Source organism: Cupressus sempervirens, chromosome 10 (assembly GCF_028749045.1).
Source record: "Cupressus sempervirens isolate cs-2001-9-10 chromosome 10, ASM2874904v1, whole genome shotgun sequence".
NCBI classification, from domain to species: Eukaryota; Viridiplantae; Streptophyta; class Pinopsida; order Cupressales; family Cupressaceae; genus Cupressus; species Cupressus sempervirens.
Genome location: NC_143127.1, coordinates 202,140,521 through 202,161,708, shown reverse-complemented (window position 1 = coordinate 202,161,708; position 21,188 = coordinate 202,140,521). Strand labels below are relative to the sequence as shown.

General features: G+C 38.6%; 1 protein-coding gene across 3 annotated transcripts in view; it reads right to left on the bottom strand.

Annotated features, from left to right (window-relative positions):
- Positions 1-21,188, bottom strand: part of UBP5 (ubiquitin-specific protease 5) — a 146,624-nt gene that overhangs the window by 113,759 nt on the left and 11,677 nt on the right. For all 3 annotated transcript variants that reach the window (XR_016358102.1, XR_016358103.1, XM_089807590.1), the window contains exon 2: positions 20,055-20,309. Coding sequence is in view for 1 of the 3 variants with exons in the window: in XM_089807590.1 (XP_089663716.1) it covers positions 20,055-20,309 (255 nt within the window). In the remaining 2 variants the exon portion in view is untranslated. The remainder of the gene's footprint in view (positions 1-20,054; positions 20,310-21,188) is intronic.

The window sequence follows — 21,188 nt, the reverse complement described above, 5'->3', positions numbered from 1 at the left end:
AGAAAGATATCCAGAGGGCTGTAAGGAATCTAGAGAGGGTACGGCAAAACTTAGAAAGACATCGGCACAAATATTTGAGGAGGTAGAATACAAGGAGGCCAAATTGCAAACTATAAACCTTGGTGAAAAGGATCAACCCAAGGAGATTCTTATAGGGGACGACTGGGATCCAATGTTGAAGGCGAAATCTTTTAAAATTTTCCTGGAGTAAAAGGACATCTTTGCTTAGACATACAGGAACTTGAAAGGAGAGCCCCCGGAGTTGTGTGTCCATCAGATACCACTGGTACCAGGAGCAAGACCAGTGCATAAATGACCCTACCAAATGAATAAAAACTACGCAACCAAGGTCCAGGAAAAAATACAAAAAAGCTGAAAGGTAGGATAATAATCAATGTACAAACCAGTGACTGGGTATCTCCTATACTCATCTCATTGAAGGACTGCAACCAAATTCAGATATGTGTCAACTTCAGATGTTTGAATGCGGTAACTACAAAAGATCCTTTCCTTATTCCCTTTAATGATAGCATCTTAGAAGAGGTGGCCGCCCATGAAATGTACTCTTTCATGGACAAATTTTCAGAATATAATTAGATCTGTATTGTGGAGAAAGATAAGCTAAACACTATATTTGTTGTTGAAGATGGTGTGTGCAAGATGTCGTTTGGGCTGTGCAATGCACCAACCACGTTCCAAAGAATCACTACATATCTTCAATGGTATGTCGATAGGAAATTTCAAAGCTTTCTTGGATGATTGGTCTGTCTATAGTGGAAAGGAGCACCACCTCAAAATGATTGGCAAATGCATGGATCGATGTCGAAGAGCAAGGTTGGCCTTGAGTCCAAAGAAATGCAGATTGATGGTTCCACGAGGCAGACTGCTTGGCCATATAACATGCAAGGAAGGGTTGAAGACAGATCCTGACAAGATCAAGGTCATTCTAGATATGGAGAATCCATCAAATGTAACAGGTGTCAAATCCTTCTTGGGGCATGTAGGGCACTATAGGAGATTTATAAAAGGATTTGCGGAAGTATCTTTACCCCTAGAAAAGCTAATGAGAAAAGGAGAACAATTTTGTTGGGAAGAAGAATAGGAGAGGGCTTTCCATGAATTAAAGAAGAGACTAGTAGGAGCCCTGATCCTCATATACCCTGACTGGAATAAAGAATTCCACGTCCATGTGTACACATCCAACTATGCAATAGGCGCTACTCTGGTGCAAGTTGGGAAAGAAGGACTAGACCATCTCATCTACTTTGCAAGCAGGTTGCTATCAAAGGTAGAATGAAACTACAACACCACTGAAAGGGAAGCTTTACGTATGGTCTATGTAGTAACAAAGTTTAGAGATTACTTATTCGCTACTCCTTTTACATTTTTTGTTGATCACCAAGCACTTATGTATCTAGTGAACAAGCATGTGATTCAAGAAAGAGTGAGTAGGTGGTTGATCCTTTTGCACAAATTCACTTTTAAAATCATAGTCAAGCCGGGAAGAAGTCATGTAATTGCAGATCATTTATCAAGAATCAAGTCAAGAGAAATCTCTAGAAGTGGAGTGAACAAAGACTTTCCTTACGCCCACCTATTTCAAATTGTTGTACTATGCCAGTGTTATGACAAGATTGGATAGTATCTATCAACTGCTATCTTTCCAAGGGAGATGCCAGCAGCAAAGAGGAGAAAGATTACACTCAAAAGCAAGACATTCTAGTTAATTGAGGGATTGTTGTATAAGATGGGACCGGATGAGGTATTAAGGAGATATGTTATTGATGGGGACACAACCCAAGAACAAAATGGACACAACAGAAAAGGGAAAATTATATTAACTGAGAAAATAAGCTAGTACAACAGTATAGGAAAATAAACTTCAAAACATGCCCTAAGGGCTTACAATAGCATAAATCTGGAGATAATTTCTCCTTTCAGTACCTCCTCTCAAACTCCACTCTGAACTGCCTTTTACAATGCCCGAAATCTCCTCAAATAGACCCCGGAGGGTTAAGGACTAGGAGTACATTCTAGAAAGTGCTAGTAGGCATCCACCAAATAGAAGGTTCCGGAAGCTGCGATGGAAGTCGACGCAAATCTAGAAGAATCCAGAAACGGTAACCGAACTTCCGGGAGGCATAACTTTTGAACCGTAGCTCCGATTGACGAACCGTTTACATTTTCGAAAAGCTCTCGAAGCGCTCTATAGCCCTATGGACACGCTTCGCTAGTCCCCGATTTTTCGGCCCTTTTCGAGGTCATTTAATGCCCCTAACCTGACTTTGAAGCATTCTTAGGAGGTCTCCAAAACCCGAAAAACTGCAATAACTTTCAAACCGTGGGGCCTTTTGACCTGATTCTTTTTCTGGAATGCTCTAAATCACAATTACTTTCATTTGGCCAATTCACACCTTCTAGTTCACCAAAATGATGGCCCAATTACATGCTCCTATTTTTCGGGATTTTCTAGCACACTGATAGTGGAACTGTGAGAGTTGGAACCTTTATTTGACCCAAATGGGTATCCAAAAATGAAAACGCATGAAACAGAAACTAAGTCTAAGTACCTTTTTTTTTGGGTGACACAGGATTGCCCTTATACCTCTGGATGCTCCTGCATCAGTTATGGAGGAAGAAATTCTAGGGTCTTGAGAGAATCCCATGAAGGGTTTCCAAGAGGCCACATGGGATCTAATTCGACAGCTAGAAAAGTGTTGTTGGTTGGACTCTGGTGGCCTACACTGTATGCAGATGCTCAGGAATGGGTTTTGAGTTGTGTCACATGCCAGAGAACCGAAAAGCCCCTAAAAAGAGATTTCATGCCATTGTTCCCATCACAACCACAAGAATTATTTGAACTTTGGGGGCTAGACTTCATGGGGCCCTTGCCTGTAAGCCATAACCATAGGTGCAGATACATAGTAGTGTCAATGGAATATCTTACAAAATAGGAAGAAGTATGGGTGCTCCCAGATAACACAACTCTCAATACGGCCAGATTTTTAGATAACAAATAGTAACTAGATTTTGTATCCCACTCCAGTTGACAAGTTATAGAGGGGTGCATTTTGTAAATCACACAATCAAGGTAATGAAAAGTGACTACAAAATTTTTCATTCTTTTTCAAGTTCATACTATGCAAGGGCAAATGGTCAAATAGAATCCAAAAATAAATTATTGGTAACAATTTTGTATGAGACTTGTCAAGTCAAAAAAGGAGATTAGGAGGAAAGACTCCCGGCATTTGTATGGACGTACAGGACTACCTACAAGGCCACAACAAGAAAAACCCCCTTTCAATTGATGTATGGACAAGAGGCCATAATGCCAATAGGATACGTAGTACCCCAGTATACGGATAGCAGTTCAACAGAGATTGGGAGATGGTAATAGTTTAAGGGAAAGACTTGACGCCTTAATGAAACTTGATGGAGCAACGAAAGTGGCATAGAGGAGGTGGAAAATTTAGCACGATAGAAATTTGAAAAGAATGAATTTCAAACCTAGACCAGTTAGTCCTCAAATATAATGGCAAGAATGAGATAAACCCAGGCAAGTTCAAAATATAATGGTTGGAACCATACAAAGTGGCAGAAGTGAAGAACAATGGCGCAATATGCTTATCCACTTTAGATAACAGTCCCTTAAAAGACCTTGTCAATGGGTCTAAATTGAAACCTTATAATAAAAGGGGGGAGTTAGTCTCTATCTATTCCTTGGAAAGAAAAGGAGATGAAATAAGATGAAGAATAGAAAAGGAGATAATGAAAATAAAAGGAGGTCCCATCAAAATAATAAGTATGAGCAAAGAAAGACCTAATGCTAACTGTGGCTATAAGTCTAACAAGGCTCACTGCACATAGCATTCTACGGATGCAAAAGAGAAAGTGTTGAGATTGCAACAAGGGAAGTCGGCATCCAAGGCACAACTCGCGCAAGACTAAGGGAAGAAATTGGTAGCGTACAAATGACTGGAGACAAGATATTTAGCGTATGAACTGCCTCACCTATACAGACCACATCCTACTGTGTATGTCTTGCATCGCATGTACAATCTGCATCTCCTGTACAACTTGCATCATCCGTACGGCCGGCAACAACACACGAACAACAACCTACGTATAGACAATATCATCCAACATCAAGCACTGTGTATAGACGGCATCCTACGTACAGATGACATCCAACATTCGAATCAAAACAGAGGAAGATGGACAAAGCAGTAAGGAGGATGGGGCAGCAGGCATTCAAGTCGCAAAGATACAAGATCAAGAGTCTGGTGTGGGAGGCGTACGGCTCACTTCGGTGCCAAGTGGAACAGCCTTACAGATCATTGGGACAAGAATATGGCCAAATCCTTTCATTCCAAGGACAACTTGCAGCGCGACACGTAGTATAAGGGGCAGTTGGAGTACACATCAATAAAGTCGGAGGAACAGTTCCCGATTTTAAAATGGTAAAAATAAGTGTTGGCAATCCCAGCAAAGGAAAGATTGTTGATTCAAAGAACAAACCAATCTTGCAAGTGCTAAAGGGAGTGATGAAAATGTTAAGTAACTAGAACAAGGGGAAGATTGCAGAGAAGACGACGGCTGCCAACATAACGTTCAGAAGTGTGGTAGGAAGTAAATGTTGCACTTGGTGGGAAGATGTAAAAGATAGTCACAGACTAAAGGAAGCCCTACGTAGAGCCAAGGTAGACAAAGTAATATTTATGCCTTTTTTTATTTAAAAGAATTTGAAGCTATATTACAAACCATGGTGGCTAGTTATGATAAGGGAAATCACAAATCTGTGGTTCACTATGAAGGGCAAACTATGACAATTGCATACGTCGCTAAAGAGATAAACAAGGTCTTTGGGATTCCGTAGCGAGGCCAAGAACTTACAAAAACCCTAATGATAGTGGAGGAAAAGAAGTGGTTGAGGTTAATATGCAAGGATGGTCTGACAACACAGGAATGGGAGAGCATTATCAGCAACGAGAATAGTAAGGGTTTAAAGAAAACCTTCGTAGCTAACGAAGAGTGGTGACGCATTGTAGATTGTATAACTAGGCGTGGACCCTCACGGAAAGACTGCAGGAGTTCATGGAATTGAAGCACGAGGCATTTTATATGCCTTATCATGCCATTTCTCTTTTCCTAGAAGTTGTGAGAACACAGGTGGAAGCTGAGCACAGGGGCACATTGGTGCCAGCAAACCAGGCAGAGCCCTACAAACCAGCCATGACCTATTGGATGCACATGGCCACTTTTGGAATAGGTTCCAGAGCCAAAGAGTCAAAGCAGAAGAAACCCAAATAGGTTGTGCATGAGAGCTCAAGTGAGGAAGAGGAAGAAGAAGAGTGTTCGGAAGAGGAGAATCCTCAGACTCAAGGGATGCTGAAATCCGTCTACGTCACTTGAAAGGCATGCCAGGGGAGGTCACCTTCCTACCACCAAAAGGACCGCTACCAATGGGGGTACCCGAGTACAGTCAAATCCACCAATCTGAAGCAAGTACAGAGGATGACATCCATAACGGCAGTCGTATGGTGGACTATTATTCTTCATTTTAATTCACATTTGCATTTCTCATTGTTTGCAACAGCAAGCAAAAGAAGAGTGAAGAGCTGAGATAAGGGTTTGTCCAAGAGTGAAGAAAGTGTTTGCAAGTGAAAAGGGAAAGCCTAGGAGCAAGAAGAAGATGAGGGTGGTTCCAGGTTTACTGAATCTTGTTGAAGGAGTTTTTCAAGCAAAAGGTAAGGTTTGTAACTTATTTTTCTGATTTTCAAATGCATATTTATGAATGTTAAATGTAAGATTTTTATTTGTTTAAACGACTTCTATTATCTTTCAACTCTTTCAACTGTCTATTTTCGTTTGTTTAAACTGACGACTTCCAATGGTTCTATAGGATTTGGGCTATTATGAGTTGATTTCAGTAAGACATAACAAAAAAAGTTATTTTAAAAAAAAAAATTAAATATTAATAATTTAATAAACAATAAGCCTTGCTTATTCCGATTTTTTGTTCTTTGGTTTTAACTTATTTCATTTTGTTATAGTTATGAATATCATTTATAAATTTAAATATATTATAATAGATTAAGATTCTTGATGTTTTAGTTTTACAGTTTTTTTATTTAGCTTTATTAATATTTGGTTTTTCATTTTGTGAAATGCAGTGTCAAAATGAGTTCCTACATTGATACTCATAGTGATGATGAGATGGAAGTTCATTTAGATAGTGTCAGTGAATCAGAATATGAACCTGAGCCTGAGGTTGGGGCTGAGGATGATGATGACACCGTTGAGAGGGGTGAGCATGAGAGTGCATTGGGGTTGGGCCAAATCAGCAAGGGGCCCAAACTAGTTCCACTTCCATGGGTACTGATTTTACACTATCTGGTACTCCATCTATTGATTGCCCCTCCTCATCTTTGGCACAGTGGGCTATGGGTAAGTTTGATCCAAAATCTCCTTTAAAACAATTTGCCCCTAGAATAACAAGCGGATCAAGAACAGGTGGCACAAGAAAGTGGAGATGCAATATTTGTGATGAAGAATGGTATTGTAACATCACTAGAGTGAATGTACACTTCCTCTTTTGGATAGGTAAAGGTGTCTTACCATGTAAGTTTTTGACTGAATCCAAAAACTTGAAGATCAGAATTAAATTCAACAAGCTTTGGGGAGTTCCAGAGGACTTGGGCCTTCCAGTGCCTACTACCTTGGTTGGTAGGCAACAAATTCAGACTATACAGGAGGTGCATGAGCAACAAATACAGGGGCAACAACACCGATGCATGTCTTCTTCTAGATCGCAATATAGAGCTTCATCTACTACATTGCTAGGGGCAGCCTCCACACCTTCCTCCACTCATAGCTCTATAGGTGAGCAGCAACCCAGACAAGCAAGGGGAGATGCAAGGCACAATCTAGTGACAACAACCCTATAACAAAATTGTTTGCAGCCCAGACGAGAGAGAAGTTAGATGCATGCATTGGGAGAATGTTATTTTCCAATGGTGTTCCACTTCACATTGTTTGGTCTCCTTATTTTAAGGAGGCATTTCAAAAAGTAGCTAAGGCGGGATTACCATCATATGTGCCACCAGGTGAGCACAAATTGAGGACTAAAATCTTGGATGATGAGTATGTCAAGATTAGTGAGTCCATGGAGACCATGAGGGCTGTTTGGGAGGAATTGGTGTGTAGCATTATCATGGATGGGTGGACGGAGATTAGACACCATCCACTCATCAATGTCATAGTCACATGTATAGAGGACCCATTCTTTCTTAGAGCGGTTGATTGTTCAAGGCATCGAAAAGATGCTGATTTTTAATTTCAAATTCTTCGGGAAGCCATTGAGGAGATTGGGCCACAAAATGTGGTCCAAGTAGTGACAAATGCAGCTCATGTGTGCAGAGCTGTAGGGAGGCTTATTGAGGCCACGTATCGGCATATTTGGTGGACTCCTTGTTGTGTGCATGCTATGAACAATGCTCTAAAGGACATGAGGAAGATTAGCTGGATAAAGGGAGTAGTGAGTGATGGTAGAGATGTGCAGATGCATATCTGCAACCACCACACCTCACATGCACTATTTAGAGCTTCACCAAGAAGAAGTTCCTGAAGCCAATTGAGACACAATATGCATCCTATTTCATTCTCTTGGAGAGAATGCTTGAGTTGCAGGAGCCACTGCAACTAATGGTTATGACGAATGAATGGAATAGGTGGGATGGTTCCAGGTCAGAGCAGGGGATAAGGAGACGGATATAGTTAAGAGCAATGTATTTTGGAGCGATGCAAAATACATTGCCTCTATTATGAGGCCAGTCTTCGAGGTGATCAAGTATGGAGATGGGGATGCGCCTACACTTGGAGAGGTGTATGAGTGCATTGATTTTATGCTTGGGCAGATGAGGGCAGTTGTGCGAGAGAAGAACCCCACATTAGCCTTCTACAATGATCACATTCGGCCTATTATTCAGCAATCAGCATAGATGGGACAAACTTAACACACCCTTACACATGGCTGCATATGCATTGAATCTGAGGTGATACATGACTAGGCCTGGTAGAGTTATACCACTTCACGATGATGAGGTGATTTATATTATATAACACTTTATGACTTTGTCTTAAAGTTAAGACTTCGATTCTTATCATTTTATAAATTAGAATCATTTACATTACTAGCATCTTGATTGTTCTATTTGCTAATAATTTGTACTTTTTAAATTTTTTTAGGTGATTGAAGGGTTCTTCAAGTGCATAAATAGGATGTATGACCTTGAGACAGCAGCTAAGGTTTGCATTGAGTGGACCAAATTTGCTACTCTTAGGGGTTACAATCAAGCGGCAAAGGTGGATATCAAGACTATGGCACAAGAGGATCCCATTTTGTGGTGGTCAGCTTATGGAGCGAAATCTACAACCACCACACTAGCTATTCGTTTGTTGTCCCAAGTACTTAGTTCCTCAACTTTTAACTTTTCATTGTTCATTGTTCAATGATCATTGTTCAACTTCTAATTCCCGAGTCTTACATTGCCCAATTATTTTTCATCTCAAGTTTCTAGTTCCTCAACTTCTGAGAGGAATTGGTCTACATATAGCCTTATCCACTCTCTTAAGAGGAATAGACTTACCTCTCAGAGAGTAGAAAAGCTAGTGGTTGTACACAGTGTGTTGCATATCGACGACCGCAAGACAAATGTGTACAAGGAAAGCCCAGCATCACGATGGGATGTAGAGCCTGAGGAGCCATTGCAAATTGATGAGGAGGAGGATGCTTTAGGTCCAGCCACAGGGCTAGTTGGTGTTCCCTTTTCGGCTCTTGCTCTTGGAGAGACTGATAGTTCCAGTGGCAATGAGACTAATCATTGATCATTGATTTGACATTTTGATTTTGACTCTTGGAGACTTGTAGTTTTTTTCGGCATTATATAATTTATATACTTATTTTGATATCATGATTCATGGCACATGATACTTATTGTAATCATCTTTATGTCATAACTCATATGATCATTGATTACTATTAGATAGTAGAATCTAGATACTCATACTATTGATTTGAAGACTGATATATAGACTAATATTTATTATTTTCTGATGTTCATTGTTTGTTTGTCATTTGATCATGAATCATGATGTTCTAGTTGAAAGCTTCAATGCAATGTTCAATGTTCATTGTTTGTTTGTCATTTGATCATAAATCATGATGTTCTAGTTGAAAGCTTCAATGCAATGTTCAATGTTTAAGTTTTTCAAATCTTTGCATCTTATATTGTATAATTGTAGTACATCTTTTGATAACTAGCATTTTAAGTACCATATGTATAGTATATACATCCCTGCTCCCTCCACCACCACCCCGTCCCCTGCCGTCCCCAAATCAAGACCCCTCTATCCCCCCATCCCCCCATCTCCCAAGGCGGTGTAACTATGAATAAATCACTATTATCGCCTAGGTTTAATTGCCATCTTAAGTCGGGGTCTTTAAGTCCACCCTTCCCAAGCTTGCTTGTCCTCAAGCGATGATCATGGAGTGTTCAAGCCAAAGATCCATTCTTCATCATGATTCTAGCAATTTTACGATTTGATTCAAGGTTGTCAAGTAATGGTGACTCGACTAGGCAAGTAATTGCCATAAATCGCCCAACTCAGTGATTCGCCATCAATCCCCTAAAATCACCATTAATCGGTAGCATAAATCGGTCGCGTGGCTAAGTAATTCAACCACTTAAAAAACAAAACAAAAAATAATAATTTATTTTTTTACATTTCTTGTAGTTATGCTCCCTAAAAGGCCTTCTAATTATTTAGTATGACAAAAAGAAAGGAAAAGTGAGAGAAAGGAAGAGAAAAGAGAAGCCATAGGTTTCCAACCAGCAAGAAAGAAGAGCATCGAGGAGATTACAAATCAATTTGGGGAGGCCATAAGTTTGCATTGCGAGCATTAAGGAGTCAGAAGAACCACTCATCAACTCATTTGCAAGAGGTAAGTGTTAAACTTTGTAGATTGGTGTTGATTTTTTTTGTATGTTAATGTATTCTTCATTGTTTGTTAAATTTTTTTTAGTTATAATTTTTCATTCTTGAATGTTTTCGAATAAATTGCAAAGTGCAAAGTTGCAAGCCCTACAATGTTTTTGGAACAAATTCGTAAACATGTATTTACTATTTTCTCAAAAAAAAATGTAGGTGTTTGCTGATTTTTTTTTTAATTAGTTTGAGTTATAACTTGATTTTTCTTATTGCTGCAACCCTAACTCTCATTTTTGACAATGCCTCCAAAGGATCGAGCTTGGAAATTTACAAAGGAATTTTCTAGAAGACAAAGAAATCAAACAAAATGTATTTTTTGTAAAGAAATAAATTATGGTAACATCTATAGATTCAAATACCATATTGTTGGCATACCTAAACATGATGTTACCATTTGCACTCAACAAACTACCGAGGCAAAACAGTTTTGTTATGTGCAATTAGAGATATATGAACAAAAGAAGTTAAATAAGAAAAGGCAACTTGAAGAGTTAAGTGCTATCGGCTCCCATCTTCCTTGCATTCCTAGGATGTGTTGCAGAGGGTTCTTCTAGGCCTCCCTTTCGTTCTAGTGCTAGCGCTTTTGCTCCTGACAATGGCCCTATTACATTTTGACCTAGAGTGCGTAAGTCGAGATTGGATAATTATTTTGTGATGCGCATTGCTCCTAGTGCACAACCCTTGCTTGAGAGCACGGGTTGGAACAAGGACATTCATGATGCTGCCAAAAAACAAATTTGCAAGTTTTAGTACTTTTGCAAAATTCAATTCATTGGCCATCTAATTAATTCTTTTTATTTGTTTTCTGTAAGTTTAAAGTTAAATTTCTACTAATTCTACTTGTGTAATCATAGATTCATATTACATAGTAATTTATCATCTAATCATAATCTATTTGTGATAGGTCTCCTTATTAGCAAAGGCATGATAGATGCTGTAACTGTTTGTAGTGCGGATTGAAAGCTCCTACTAATGTTGAGAGTTGAGTGGCTACCTCTTAGATGAAATGGTTGAGGATATGAAGCTTGAGCTAAAGTACCATCGAAAGGCATTGACCCAAAAGGGTTGCACCATCATGACTGATGGTTGGATAGATAGGAGGAATAGAACACTCCCAAATTTTCTTATTTTGTATGGAGGTGATTGATCATTCTACTTTCCTACGTGCATTATGAATCATGATTGAATAATTTAAATTTTTAATTGTTGATTAATGATGATCCATGATAATTAATTATTTTGCTCTATTTGAATTTTGTAAGATCCACCATGTTCCTGAATTCTATTAATACTTCCTCTCATGTTAAAAACGCCACATACTTATGTGAGGTTATTGAGGAAGTCATAGTAGAGGTGGGGAATGAAAATGTGGTGCAGGAGGTGACAAATAATGCAGCAAGTTATGTTGTTGCAGGTAAACTTTTAAAGTTTTGAAAATTTGATAGAAACACATCTATAAATTTATTTGAACTTTTCTAATTCTACAATTCTCAACATGTGTGAATTTCTAATTAATTTAAAATTATTGCAGGTAAACTTTTGATGGAGAGGCACCACAAAATATTTTGGTTTCCTTGTGCGGCCCATTGCCTTGACCTCATGTTGGCGGATATAGGTAAGCTTGAGCGGATCAAATCATGCTTTGAATGGGCCAAGAATATCTGCAAGTTAATCTACAATTATGTATTGGTCCTTAGCATAATGAGGAAATACATGAGGCAAAAGGAGTTAGCTCGTCTCGATATCATGAGGTTTGCTTCAAATGTTCTCACACTGCAATCCTTGTTGCAAGCAAGGGAAGATTTAAGGCGCATGTTTGTTGGGGTGGAGTGGACTTCCTCTCCCTTTGCTACGACCACTAGAGGGATAGATGTGGTAAATTGCATGTTTGATGAGGTTGGCTTTTGGACACCTTCTAAAGAAATATTGGGGGTAAATTTATTACAATTTAACATTTAGTATTTACTTGTTTAATTATTTAGTTCTTTTAGTTTTATATTTTTGCAACTTCAATTTTTTTTTAATTATATGCAAGCCACTAAGCCCCTCATAAATCTCCTACGAGTTGTTAATGGGAAGAAGCCCTCTATGGGCTACATATATGAGGGCATAGATAGAGCCAAGGAGGCCATTAGATCCCAATATTGCATGAGAAGTATGGCCCCATTTGGGAGATCATGGATAGGAGATGGCAGAATCATCTTCACAGGCCCATCCATGCAACAACTTATTACCTGAATATAGCATTTCATTTCCATCCTCACTTCAAGGCGGATGAGGAGGTTCTTACTAGCCTATATACAGTGATGTAGAAGATGAGTAGTGATGACAATGCCTCAGCTCCAACCATTGAGCTAGAAAAATTTAATAATCAAGAAGGGGCCATTTTCTCTAGAAATGCTCGGACATCATTACAGCTAGGTAAAAATAATATATAATGTTTTTAATTTCTTATTTTTTATTTAGCATTAAAGTTGTATTTGTAAATGAGATTAATTGTTTTTCTTTTCCCTTATTTCGGATAGATGGTGGTAAATATTTGGGCCCTCAACCCCAAATCTTCATAAAATTGCCATTCATATCTTGAGTCAACCGATAGCGCTTCTAGATGTAAGCACAATTGGTCCATGTTCGAGCATATCCACTCGAAGAGGCAATATAGGTTGTTTGTGCAAAGGTTGAATGATCTTGTCTTTGTTCATTACAACCTCCATCTTAGGACCAAATAGATTTTGGACCCTAACACCTTTCCAATCACTCTAGAGGAGATCGATCCAGAGTCAGAGTAGCTCACTGAGGTTACCAATCCAGGCTTCACTAAGGAGGACCTTGACCGGGTTGACCGAGTAGATATAGAGCATAATAACGAGAATCGCCATGAAATCACTTGAATCACCAATTAGGTGATTCGATTCATGGTACCCGATGTTCTTTGAATAGGTGAACCAAATCAGCGATTTTATTGCATGATCGCCAATTCATGTGATTTAGGCAAAAAAATCACCACAATCACCTTTGTGAATCACGAAAAAATCAGCCACATAGGTAGTATCAAACAAATTTTAAACGCTAACTCCTCTTCGATCATTTTGGAGGAGATTGATCCAAAATCAGAGTGACTCACTACGGTTGTGGATCCAGTCTTCACTCAGGTAGACCATGAGTGGGTTGACCAAGTAGATAGAGAGGCTAAGGCTATAAACATGGCAGAAGAGGCAGCCAAAGCACGTTCAAGCACTGGTAGACACACATGCGAACGCACAGACACAAGCTCTAGTGACATTGTTCGTGTGACCATCTTACATGCGAGGGTTGTGGCTCAGCAGTCATCTAGGACCTACCTTAGACGCCTTTGTAGAAGGCAAACAGGATACTCAGAGGCTGAGGCTGAGGCTACGGCCAAGCTTGAGGATGACGATGAGGAGGATGATGAGGCTTGAGCTAGAGCCTTGTTTTTCCATTTTGTTTACAAATACCGATAGACATACGTTTCATGGATCTTCATCTTACATACATTTATGATTTGATGTCTTATGGATCTTCGTCTAACATACATTCTATGTCATTATGATCCTATGATTTCTATTTACTTCAGCTACAATTTACATTTCACGTGTAACATAGTTACGTAGGTGATAGGTTTATCATTTATGTTCCATGTTTATGTATGTTAGCTTCTATTTGATGATGTTATAATGTATTTAAGTTATATTCAATAAAGGGTGAATAAAATAAGTTTTAAATTGTTAAAATCTCTAAATTTCAAGGGTTTTTTTTTTATTTGTCGATTCATGGCTGATTCGCGATTCGATTTGGCATTTGCCGATTTTACTCCAATTATGACTCTCGTTACTTTGATATAGAGGCAGAGAGTGTGTCTATGGCAGAGGACAATAGAGCACATTCTGGCAGATGCACATGCACACGCACAACCACAAACATACGCCTTGTTGATGTTGTTCACGAGTCCACCTCACATGTAGGGGCTATGGCTATTGAGGCCTCTAGGACCTACCTTAGACACCTTTGTAGTAGCTAGACAGGATACTCAGAGGCTAAGGCTGCAATCGAGGATGAGGATGAGGATGAAGCTTGAGATAGAGCTTGAGCAGATAGACTTGTTTTTTGTTTACAATTTTACTATTTCATAATCATGGATCTTACATACATTTATGATTTGATGTCATTGGTTTTATGGATCTTACATACATTTCTGATTTGACAACATTTATAATTCTATATATCTATGTCATATGATCCTATGTTTTCTATTTACTTTAGCTACAATTTACATTTTATGGATGTGATGGATTATCATTTTATGTCTCTTGTTTATGTATGCTAGCTTCTATTTGATGATGTTATAGTGTTATAAGTTGTATTCAATAATGGGTGCACGAAATAAGTTTGAAATCATTAATATCTTTAAATTTCAAGGGTTTTTTCATTTTGTCGAGTCGGCCTTGGCCTCGCTGAGTCTAAGTTTGGGAACTGTGGTTCAAGATGACTCCTAAATTTCTAATATGAAAAGGCTTGGACTTCGCAACTTTTAACTTTTCTTTTCATGAATATCTATCTCACAATTCAACTTCCTTTGTGCTACTCTAATATTGTTTAGCAAGTTTGAACTAGGCTAGGTTTTTGCCTTTCATTTAGAATAGTCTTGATAACTCTTAATAACATAAGTCATAGTTGGAAATTTGAAGGGTTCATAATTTAAAATATATTTTCTCTCATCCTGGGAGAGGAAGGACAAAAAGAGATCAACCTGAAATCAATTTCTCTTTTGACATCAAGATGACATGTTCCAAACATCATTAACTCAAAACTCTCAAAAACTGCAACACCGTACCATAACCTTTAATAGGATTCTTTGACACCTTTTAAGACCATAATTAAATTCCAACGTCTGCATTTTCAAAGGATATGCATGATTATTGTGTATGGGTATTGATCCTATTGACCATGTTGCTCATATATGTCCACGGAAAATGAGAAGGATAATTGATGCAGGAGCATCCTAGGGTTTTTAGCAATCTTGCATGTTGGAGGTATTTTGGCTAGGAGTTGTGCACTCGGTCACCAAACAGTGGTGCTCAGTCATTGAAGGGTGTAGTTGTGGCCGAGGAGCTTGGTCGTTGACGAGGGTTCGGTCATTGTTGGAGCTCGGCAGATACAGATTACTCGACATTCATTGCAGTGCTCAGCATCTTTTGGTTGCTCGGCATGTGCTGGGAGCTCGACGATGCTTGTGGTTTCGCTGATGCTCGACTTGGTTTCTCTGACGCTCAGTCTGGTCTTGGTTCCTGTAGGTGTCAAGTTGTCTGTGAACCGACTTTGGGTATTTAATTTGTGTTGTAGCTGACTTGTGGCTCAACATATATTTAATGTAACGAATTTAATTTTATTGTAATGAACTGGGCCGACTTGGGGCTTAGTTGGGCATAAATAGGGGATCTTGTAGAGTCTTTAGTCATTATGGATCCATCTTGGAGAAGAGGATGTGAACTCTGAAGAGCTAGTAGCTGTGGCTTGGAAAACTAGGAGATTGCTTGGTGGGCTCGCGAGCACAGGTTAAGATTTCCTTAGAGGTTTCTACCAAAGTGTGGACCTGGACTAGCTAGGATTAGGATTGAGAGTTGGATCTTAAGGGATCTTGCAGAACTATTTTGTAATTGTTGTTGTATTTGACCCTAACTTGGAAGGCCTTACAACTGGGCATATTGCATGTAAGCAGTTATATCTATGGATAAAGTATTGTGATTTGGTATCAGATCTTGCTTTTTTGTTGTGTTTCCACTATGTGGTTATTTGCAGGGATCCAAATTACCTCCAGTAGCGGTACCCTCGGATTCTCGATGCATCAAGTGGTATCAGAGCAAAGTGTACCTGAGTGTGTAGACAGATCGTCTAAGTTGAGACAATTTGCACCAAGACTTGGGTGAAGGCTGGAAGAGAAGGTTGATCTAGCAGAGTTGATTAATCTTCTAGATTTGTGGATTTATTGCTTTGGGTTTTGCGATAATCTTGGAAGATGCCTCCAAGAAGATTGGACCCTAGCGCAATTAATGATCTTAGTGATGTTGTGGAGGAAAGGATCTCAGAGAAGATTAAAGCAAAATTCAGATCTGAGATTGCATTGATGAAGAGTGACATGATTGTTAAAATTGTGAGTGTTTTAGGTGGTGTACCTAGGTACGTCGGTACTGAAGATGGTTATGAGGAAATTGCTGAAGACTTTGAAATTGCTAGATCCAATGGTAAGGACAGAATTGATCGTGTGGAGAGACCTATTGGAACTAATGTTGGGCAGTTTGCTAGAACTGGATCTCAGTTGAGGCTGAAGCATAAGACAGAGGTTTCTAATTTCTCAAGTACTTTGACTCCTAAAGACTTGATTGATTGGATTGGTGAATTAGAAGACTACTTTGAGCTTACGTTGCTCTTTGGTGGAAAGAACTGCAAAAAGACAGAAAGGAGGAAGGTGAAATGAAGATCACTAGATGGAGGTTGATGGTGACTAAATTGAAGGCTAAGTTCATTCCTATTGATTATGAACTTGAGTTGTTTAAAAGGTTGCAGAATCTGAAATTGAAAAATATGACTATGAAAGATTATATCGAGGAGTTCTACAAGTTGACAATTCAGTCTCGGCATAGAGAATTGTCAAAGAAAAAGGTAGCTCGATAAATTAATGGTTTGAGATTCAATATTCAGGATGAGGTTGGTATGCTGAATATTTCTTCGATTGAGGATGCTTATCAGTATGCCCTGAAGGCAGAAGATAAGTTGAAGAGGAAAAGTAATGCTAGAGGGAAGGAGAAGCAAGATAACTCGGCAAAGGCTAAACGGAGTGATGAAGATGAACCAAAACCTGTTGATCAAAAGAGAAGGACAGATAGAGGTGATTTTAAGGGTACTTGTTACGAATGTCGAGATGTGAGTCATAGATTTTATGAATGTTCTAAGGCTGGTGACAGAAGAGTGTTGTTGTGAATGAGGTTGAAGTTCAAGACAATCAACCTAAGCAAGGAGAGAGTTTGTTGGCTCGGTGAGTGCTTATCGGTCAGAGGACAATGGATTCTTGTTAGAGGACTAGTTTGTTCAGGACTCGTAAGTCTAGTGGTAAAGTTTGCAATGTGATTGTGGATGGTGGTAGTACTGATAACCTTGTTGCTGAGGAGATAGTTCAAAAACTTGGTTTGAAGAGAGTGAGACATCCTTATCCTTATAGGATTGGTTGGTTGCAAGGTGAGCATGCTTTGGAAGTGAGGGAGCAATGCCTTGTCAATTTCCAGATTGGCAATATAAGGATCAAGTGTTGTGTGATATTGTGGAAATGAACAGTTGTCATGTGTTGCTCCGTAGACCTTGGCAGTATGATTGCAGGGTTGTGCATGATTGTGTCAAGAATGTGTTTACTGTTGAGAAAAATGGCAGGAAGCATTCCCTGATTCCTGTACAGAATGAAGAGATCGGTAGGAGGAACCTAAGTATTGGCAGCCGAGTTGAGTTGAGGGATTCTGAGAAGGTTGGAGATCAGCATGGAAAGCAAACCTATAGCACACCTAGGATGGATGTGAAGAAGTAGAAGAAGAACAAGGGAAAGAGTGTACAAGTTGAGGACTTGGAGGATATGTGTGTGAAGAACCAGTTCGGGATTTGTGTGCTGAATCCCAAAAGATGTTCTTCCAGCTACTGAGAACATCTTTTTGAACTTGGGGTGTCTAATGCAGGATCATCCTAGGGTTTTTAGCAATCCTCCATGTTGGGGGTATTTTAGCTAGGAGTTGTGGACTCGGTCACCAAACAGTGGTGCTCAGTCGTTAAAGGATGTAGTCGGTCATTGAAGAGGGCTTGATCATTGTTGGAGGTTGGCAAATATAAATTGTTCAGCATTTACTGCAGTGCTCAGCATGTGTTGGTTGCTCGGCATGCACTGGGAACTCGGCATGCACTGGGAGCTCAGCAATGCTTGTGGTTTGGCTGATGCTCGGCTTGTTTTCTCTAACGCTAGGTCTAGTCTTGATTCCTGAAAGTGCCAAGTTGTCTATGAGCCAACTTTGGGTATTTAATTTGTGTTGTAGCTGACTTGTGGCTCAACATATATTTAATGTAAGGGATTTAATTTTATTGTGATGAACTGGGCTGACTTGTGGCTTAGTTGGGTATAAGTAGGGGGTCTTGTGGAGTCTTTAGTCATTATGGATCTGTCTTGGAGAAGAGGATGCGAACTTTGAAGAGCTAGTAGCTGTGGCTTGGAAAACTAAGAAATTGCTTGGTGGGCTTGCAAGCACAAGTTAAGATTTCCTTAGAGGTTTCTACCAAAGTGTGGACCTGGACTAGCTGGGATTAGGATTGTGAGTTGGATCTTGAGGGATCTTGCACAACTATTTTGTAATTGTTGTTGTATTTGGCCCTAACCCGGAAGGCCTTAAAGCTGGGCATATTGCATGTAAACAGTTATATCTATGAATAAAGTATTGTGATTTGGTATCAAATCTTACTTTGTTGTTGTGTTTCCGCCATATAGTTATTTGCAGGGATCCAGATTACCTCCAATAGGGGTACCCTCGGATTCTCGCTGCATCAATAATCCACACTTTGTGATAGATGTGCAAATGGGTGATGATCATTTCAGCACTTAAATGCAACCTATTGGGTTAATTTGTTATGATGATAAAAATACCTATCATCTATGAGGTTCATGTAAGTGTTCAATTTAAGATGCAAGAATGTGACTCCTTGCTTTATGTGCTCTCATATTTGATGCCTATAGAGACAATGTTGATCTTGATATGAGTTATAGACGGGTATACTATGTGGTTCTTCATCTCATGACAGCCATTTGGATTATTAAGGGGTGAAAAAAATGGTTTCACACTCAAAAAGAATAATGATGATCTTGGTTGATCTTAGTGAAGAGAAGCTAGAGATATGACTTACTTGCATGCAGTCAAACTTGTAAGAGAGAATATTGATGAATAATTCTGTAGTTGGACCTCATCGCATTAAATGCTTAGCATAAAAGTATATTTTATTTTTACCCTGCAGACTGGCAGGATCAAAGCTCTAATAGTGACTGTAATGTCCCATTTTGGGATACTCCTGATTTCTTTACCTTGAAAAAAATTCAAGATAATCATCAGATCAACCAATCATAGAGCAATCCTCAAAATCAATCAAATCGTGAATCTTTTGGGAATCAACTTGTCCGGAGAATGAAAGGGTCCCCGTTTTTTCCAACTCCTTACCCCAGAGCTTGAAAGGGTCCCCATATCTTCCAGCTCCTGTCCCCAGAGCAGGAAAGGGCTTTCATTCTTCTAAGTCCTTGATCTAGAGCATGAAAGGATTACGTCCCTCCAACTCTTACAAGACACTTCTTCAAATTCAAATTAATTGTTTGATGAACTTGTTTCATGAATTAAAATTGATATTTCTTGATGGATTGACAAGTCAATGTTTGAATGGGATAGATGCTTTTGAATGACTGATGTCTTAGTTATTGATATTTAATAATTTGATGCTAGTGTCGTTGATGCTTAAATAGTTGATGTTGAAATAATGGATGTGAATATGTTTGATTGTTTGAATAAATTCATAATTTATTATGATAATTTTTTGATTGATAGTTTGCTTGATTTGATAATTGATAATTGCTTTTGATGGATTCATGAGTGGTGAATGAATGAGAGCTTATTTAACCTATTGGTTGGTGATGATTGATAAGTGATCCTTGAATGATGATTTCTCCTTTATACTATATTGATGAAATGGTAGATCTGGCCTCTAGGTTCTCAAGTATCCATAAAGTTCTTTCCATCACTGTCACAATTGAAGACTATCAACATGTAAGTGTGTTACCTTTATGACAAGACCACAGTTATAACCCAAGTTTGTTATACTACTCAACATTTTCACATCTGCTTTTCCTTGCAATCAAAAATTCCACATAATGTTCAAATGATAAAAAAGATTTCTAAAAAACAAGATCGCAGACTCACCATTTAAGAAACTGTTTCCACATGTTCTGCGGCAACAAAACATAATCGCGGCCTTCCACAAGTGCATCATGAAGCTCAGGTTCCATATCAGGGTCTTCACTCTTAACATTCGCAACTAGATCTAAGTTGTCAATGCTGGGAGGCCTTTTTGATACATTAGAAGGTTGTTCATATGACTTAGAACAGTGCAGCATGAGGTCTTTATTTGTACTGGTCACATCCTGGCCAACGTAATCTACCCAATCCTTCCACCATCTGGAGACAAAACAACATAAGTTTTACATAATACAACGGATTATGGCAAATTCCAAATTTAAAAAACAGCAGATTACCAGTCAACGCTACTAAGAAATTTATAAAATTGTTAAGAATTTTACATGAGACAATTGAATGATGATGCAAGTTGTGAAGCTAATGAATTAACTATAAAACTAGATTTTGAACAATGTAATCATATTTGAGTGTACAAGGCTCTTTTAAACAGAGCAGTTTCGAAAAAATGAGTCAAAGCATAGTAAATGTCTTAGAGCATAACAAAAACATGACAAAAGACCATGGAAATTTTGAAGAACTAAAGAGACAATTTACGCTCATGGACTGACAGAAAAAAATTAACAAAATTAGAGGAAGGATCGTCTAAACCAAACAGATCTGTTAAGATAATAAAATCCACCTATGTCCAGATACAAGGAGAAGACAAGCATATCATACAGTTTTATTTCATTTTCAAGGATGAAGCAAAGATATACACACTTACATGTATACAAGGAAAACAATAATGACATGAGAAGGAAACAAAATCAATCAAAATGGTATGTCCACTGACAAGAAGAGAACATGATATACAGCTTATATAAAGGGGTAATCTAATTAACAATGAAACTTGGAATTAAACAAGACATCAAACTGAATTAAAGAAAGCAAACAAAGAAAACATCGCTGCAGCGAGAGGTTATGATAGAGAGGTAGACAAATATTGTGTTGAAAAATAAATCTGAAAGAAAACTTGCGTATTTCAGAAAACTCTAAGAAATAAAGCTTATAAAAATGAAATTTATAAAATTAATGTCTTCTACAAATAACATTTGCAGTACAGTGCAAGGCCTTTTTAAGGATCTCCATTCCACATTATGA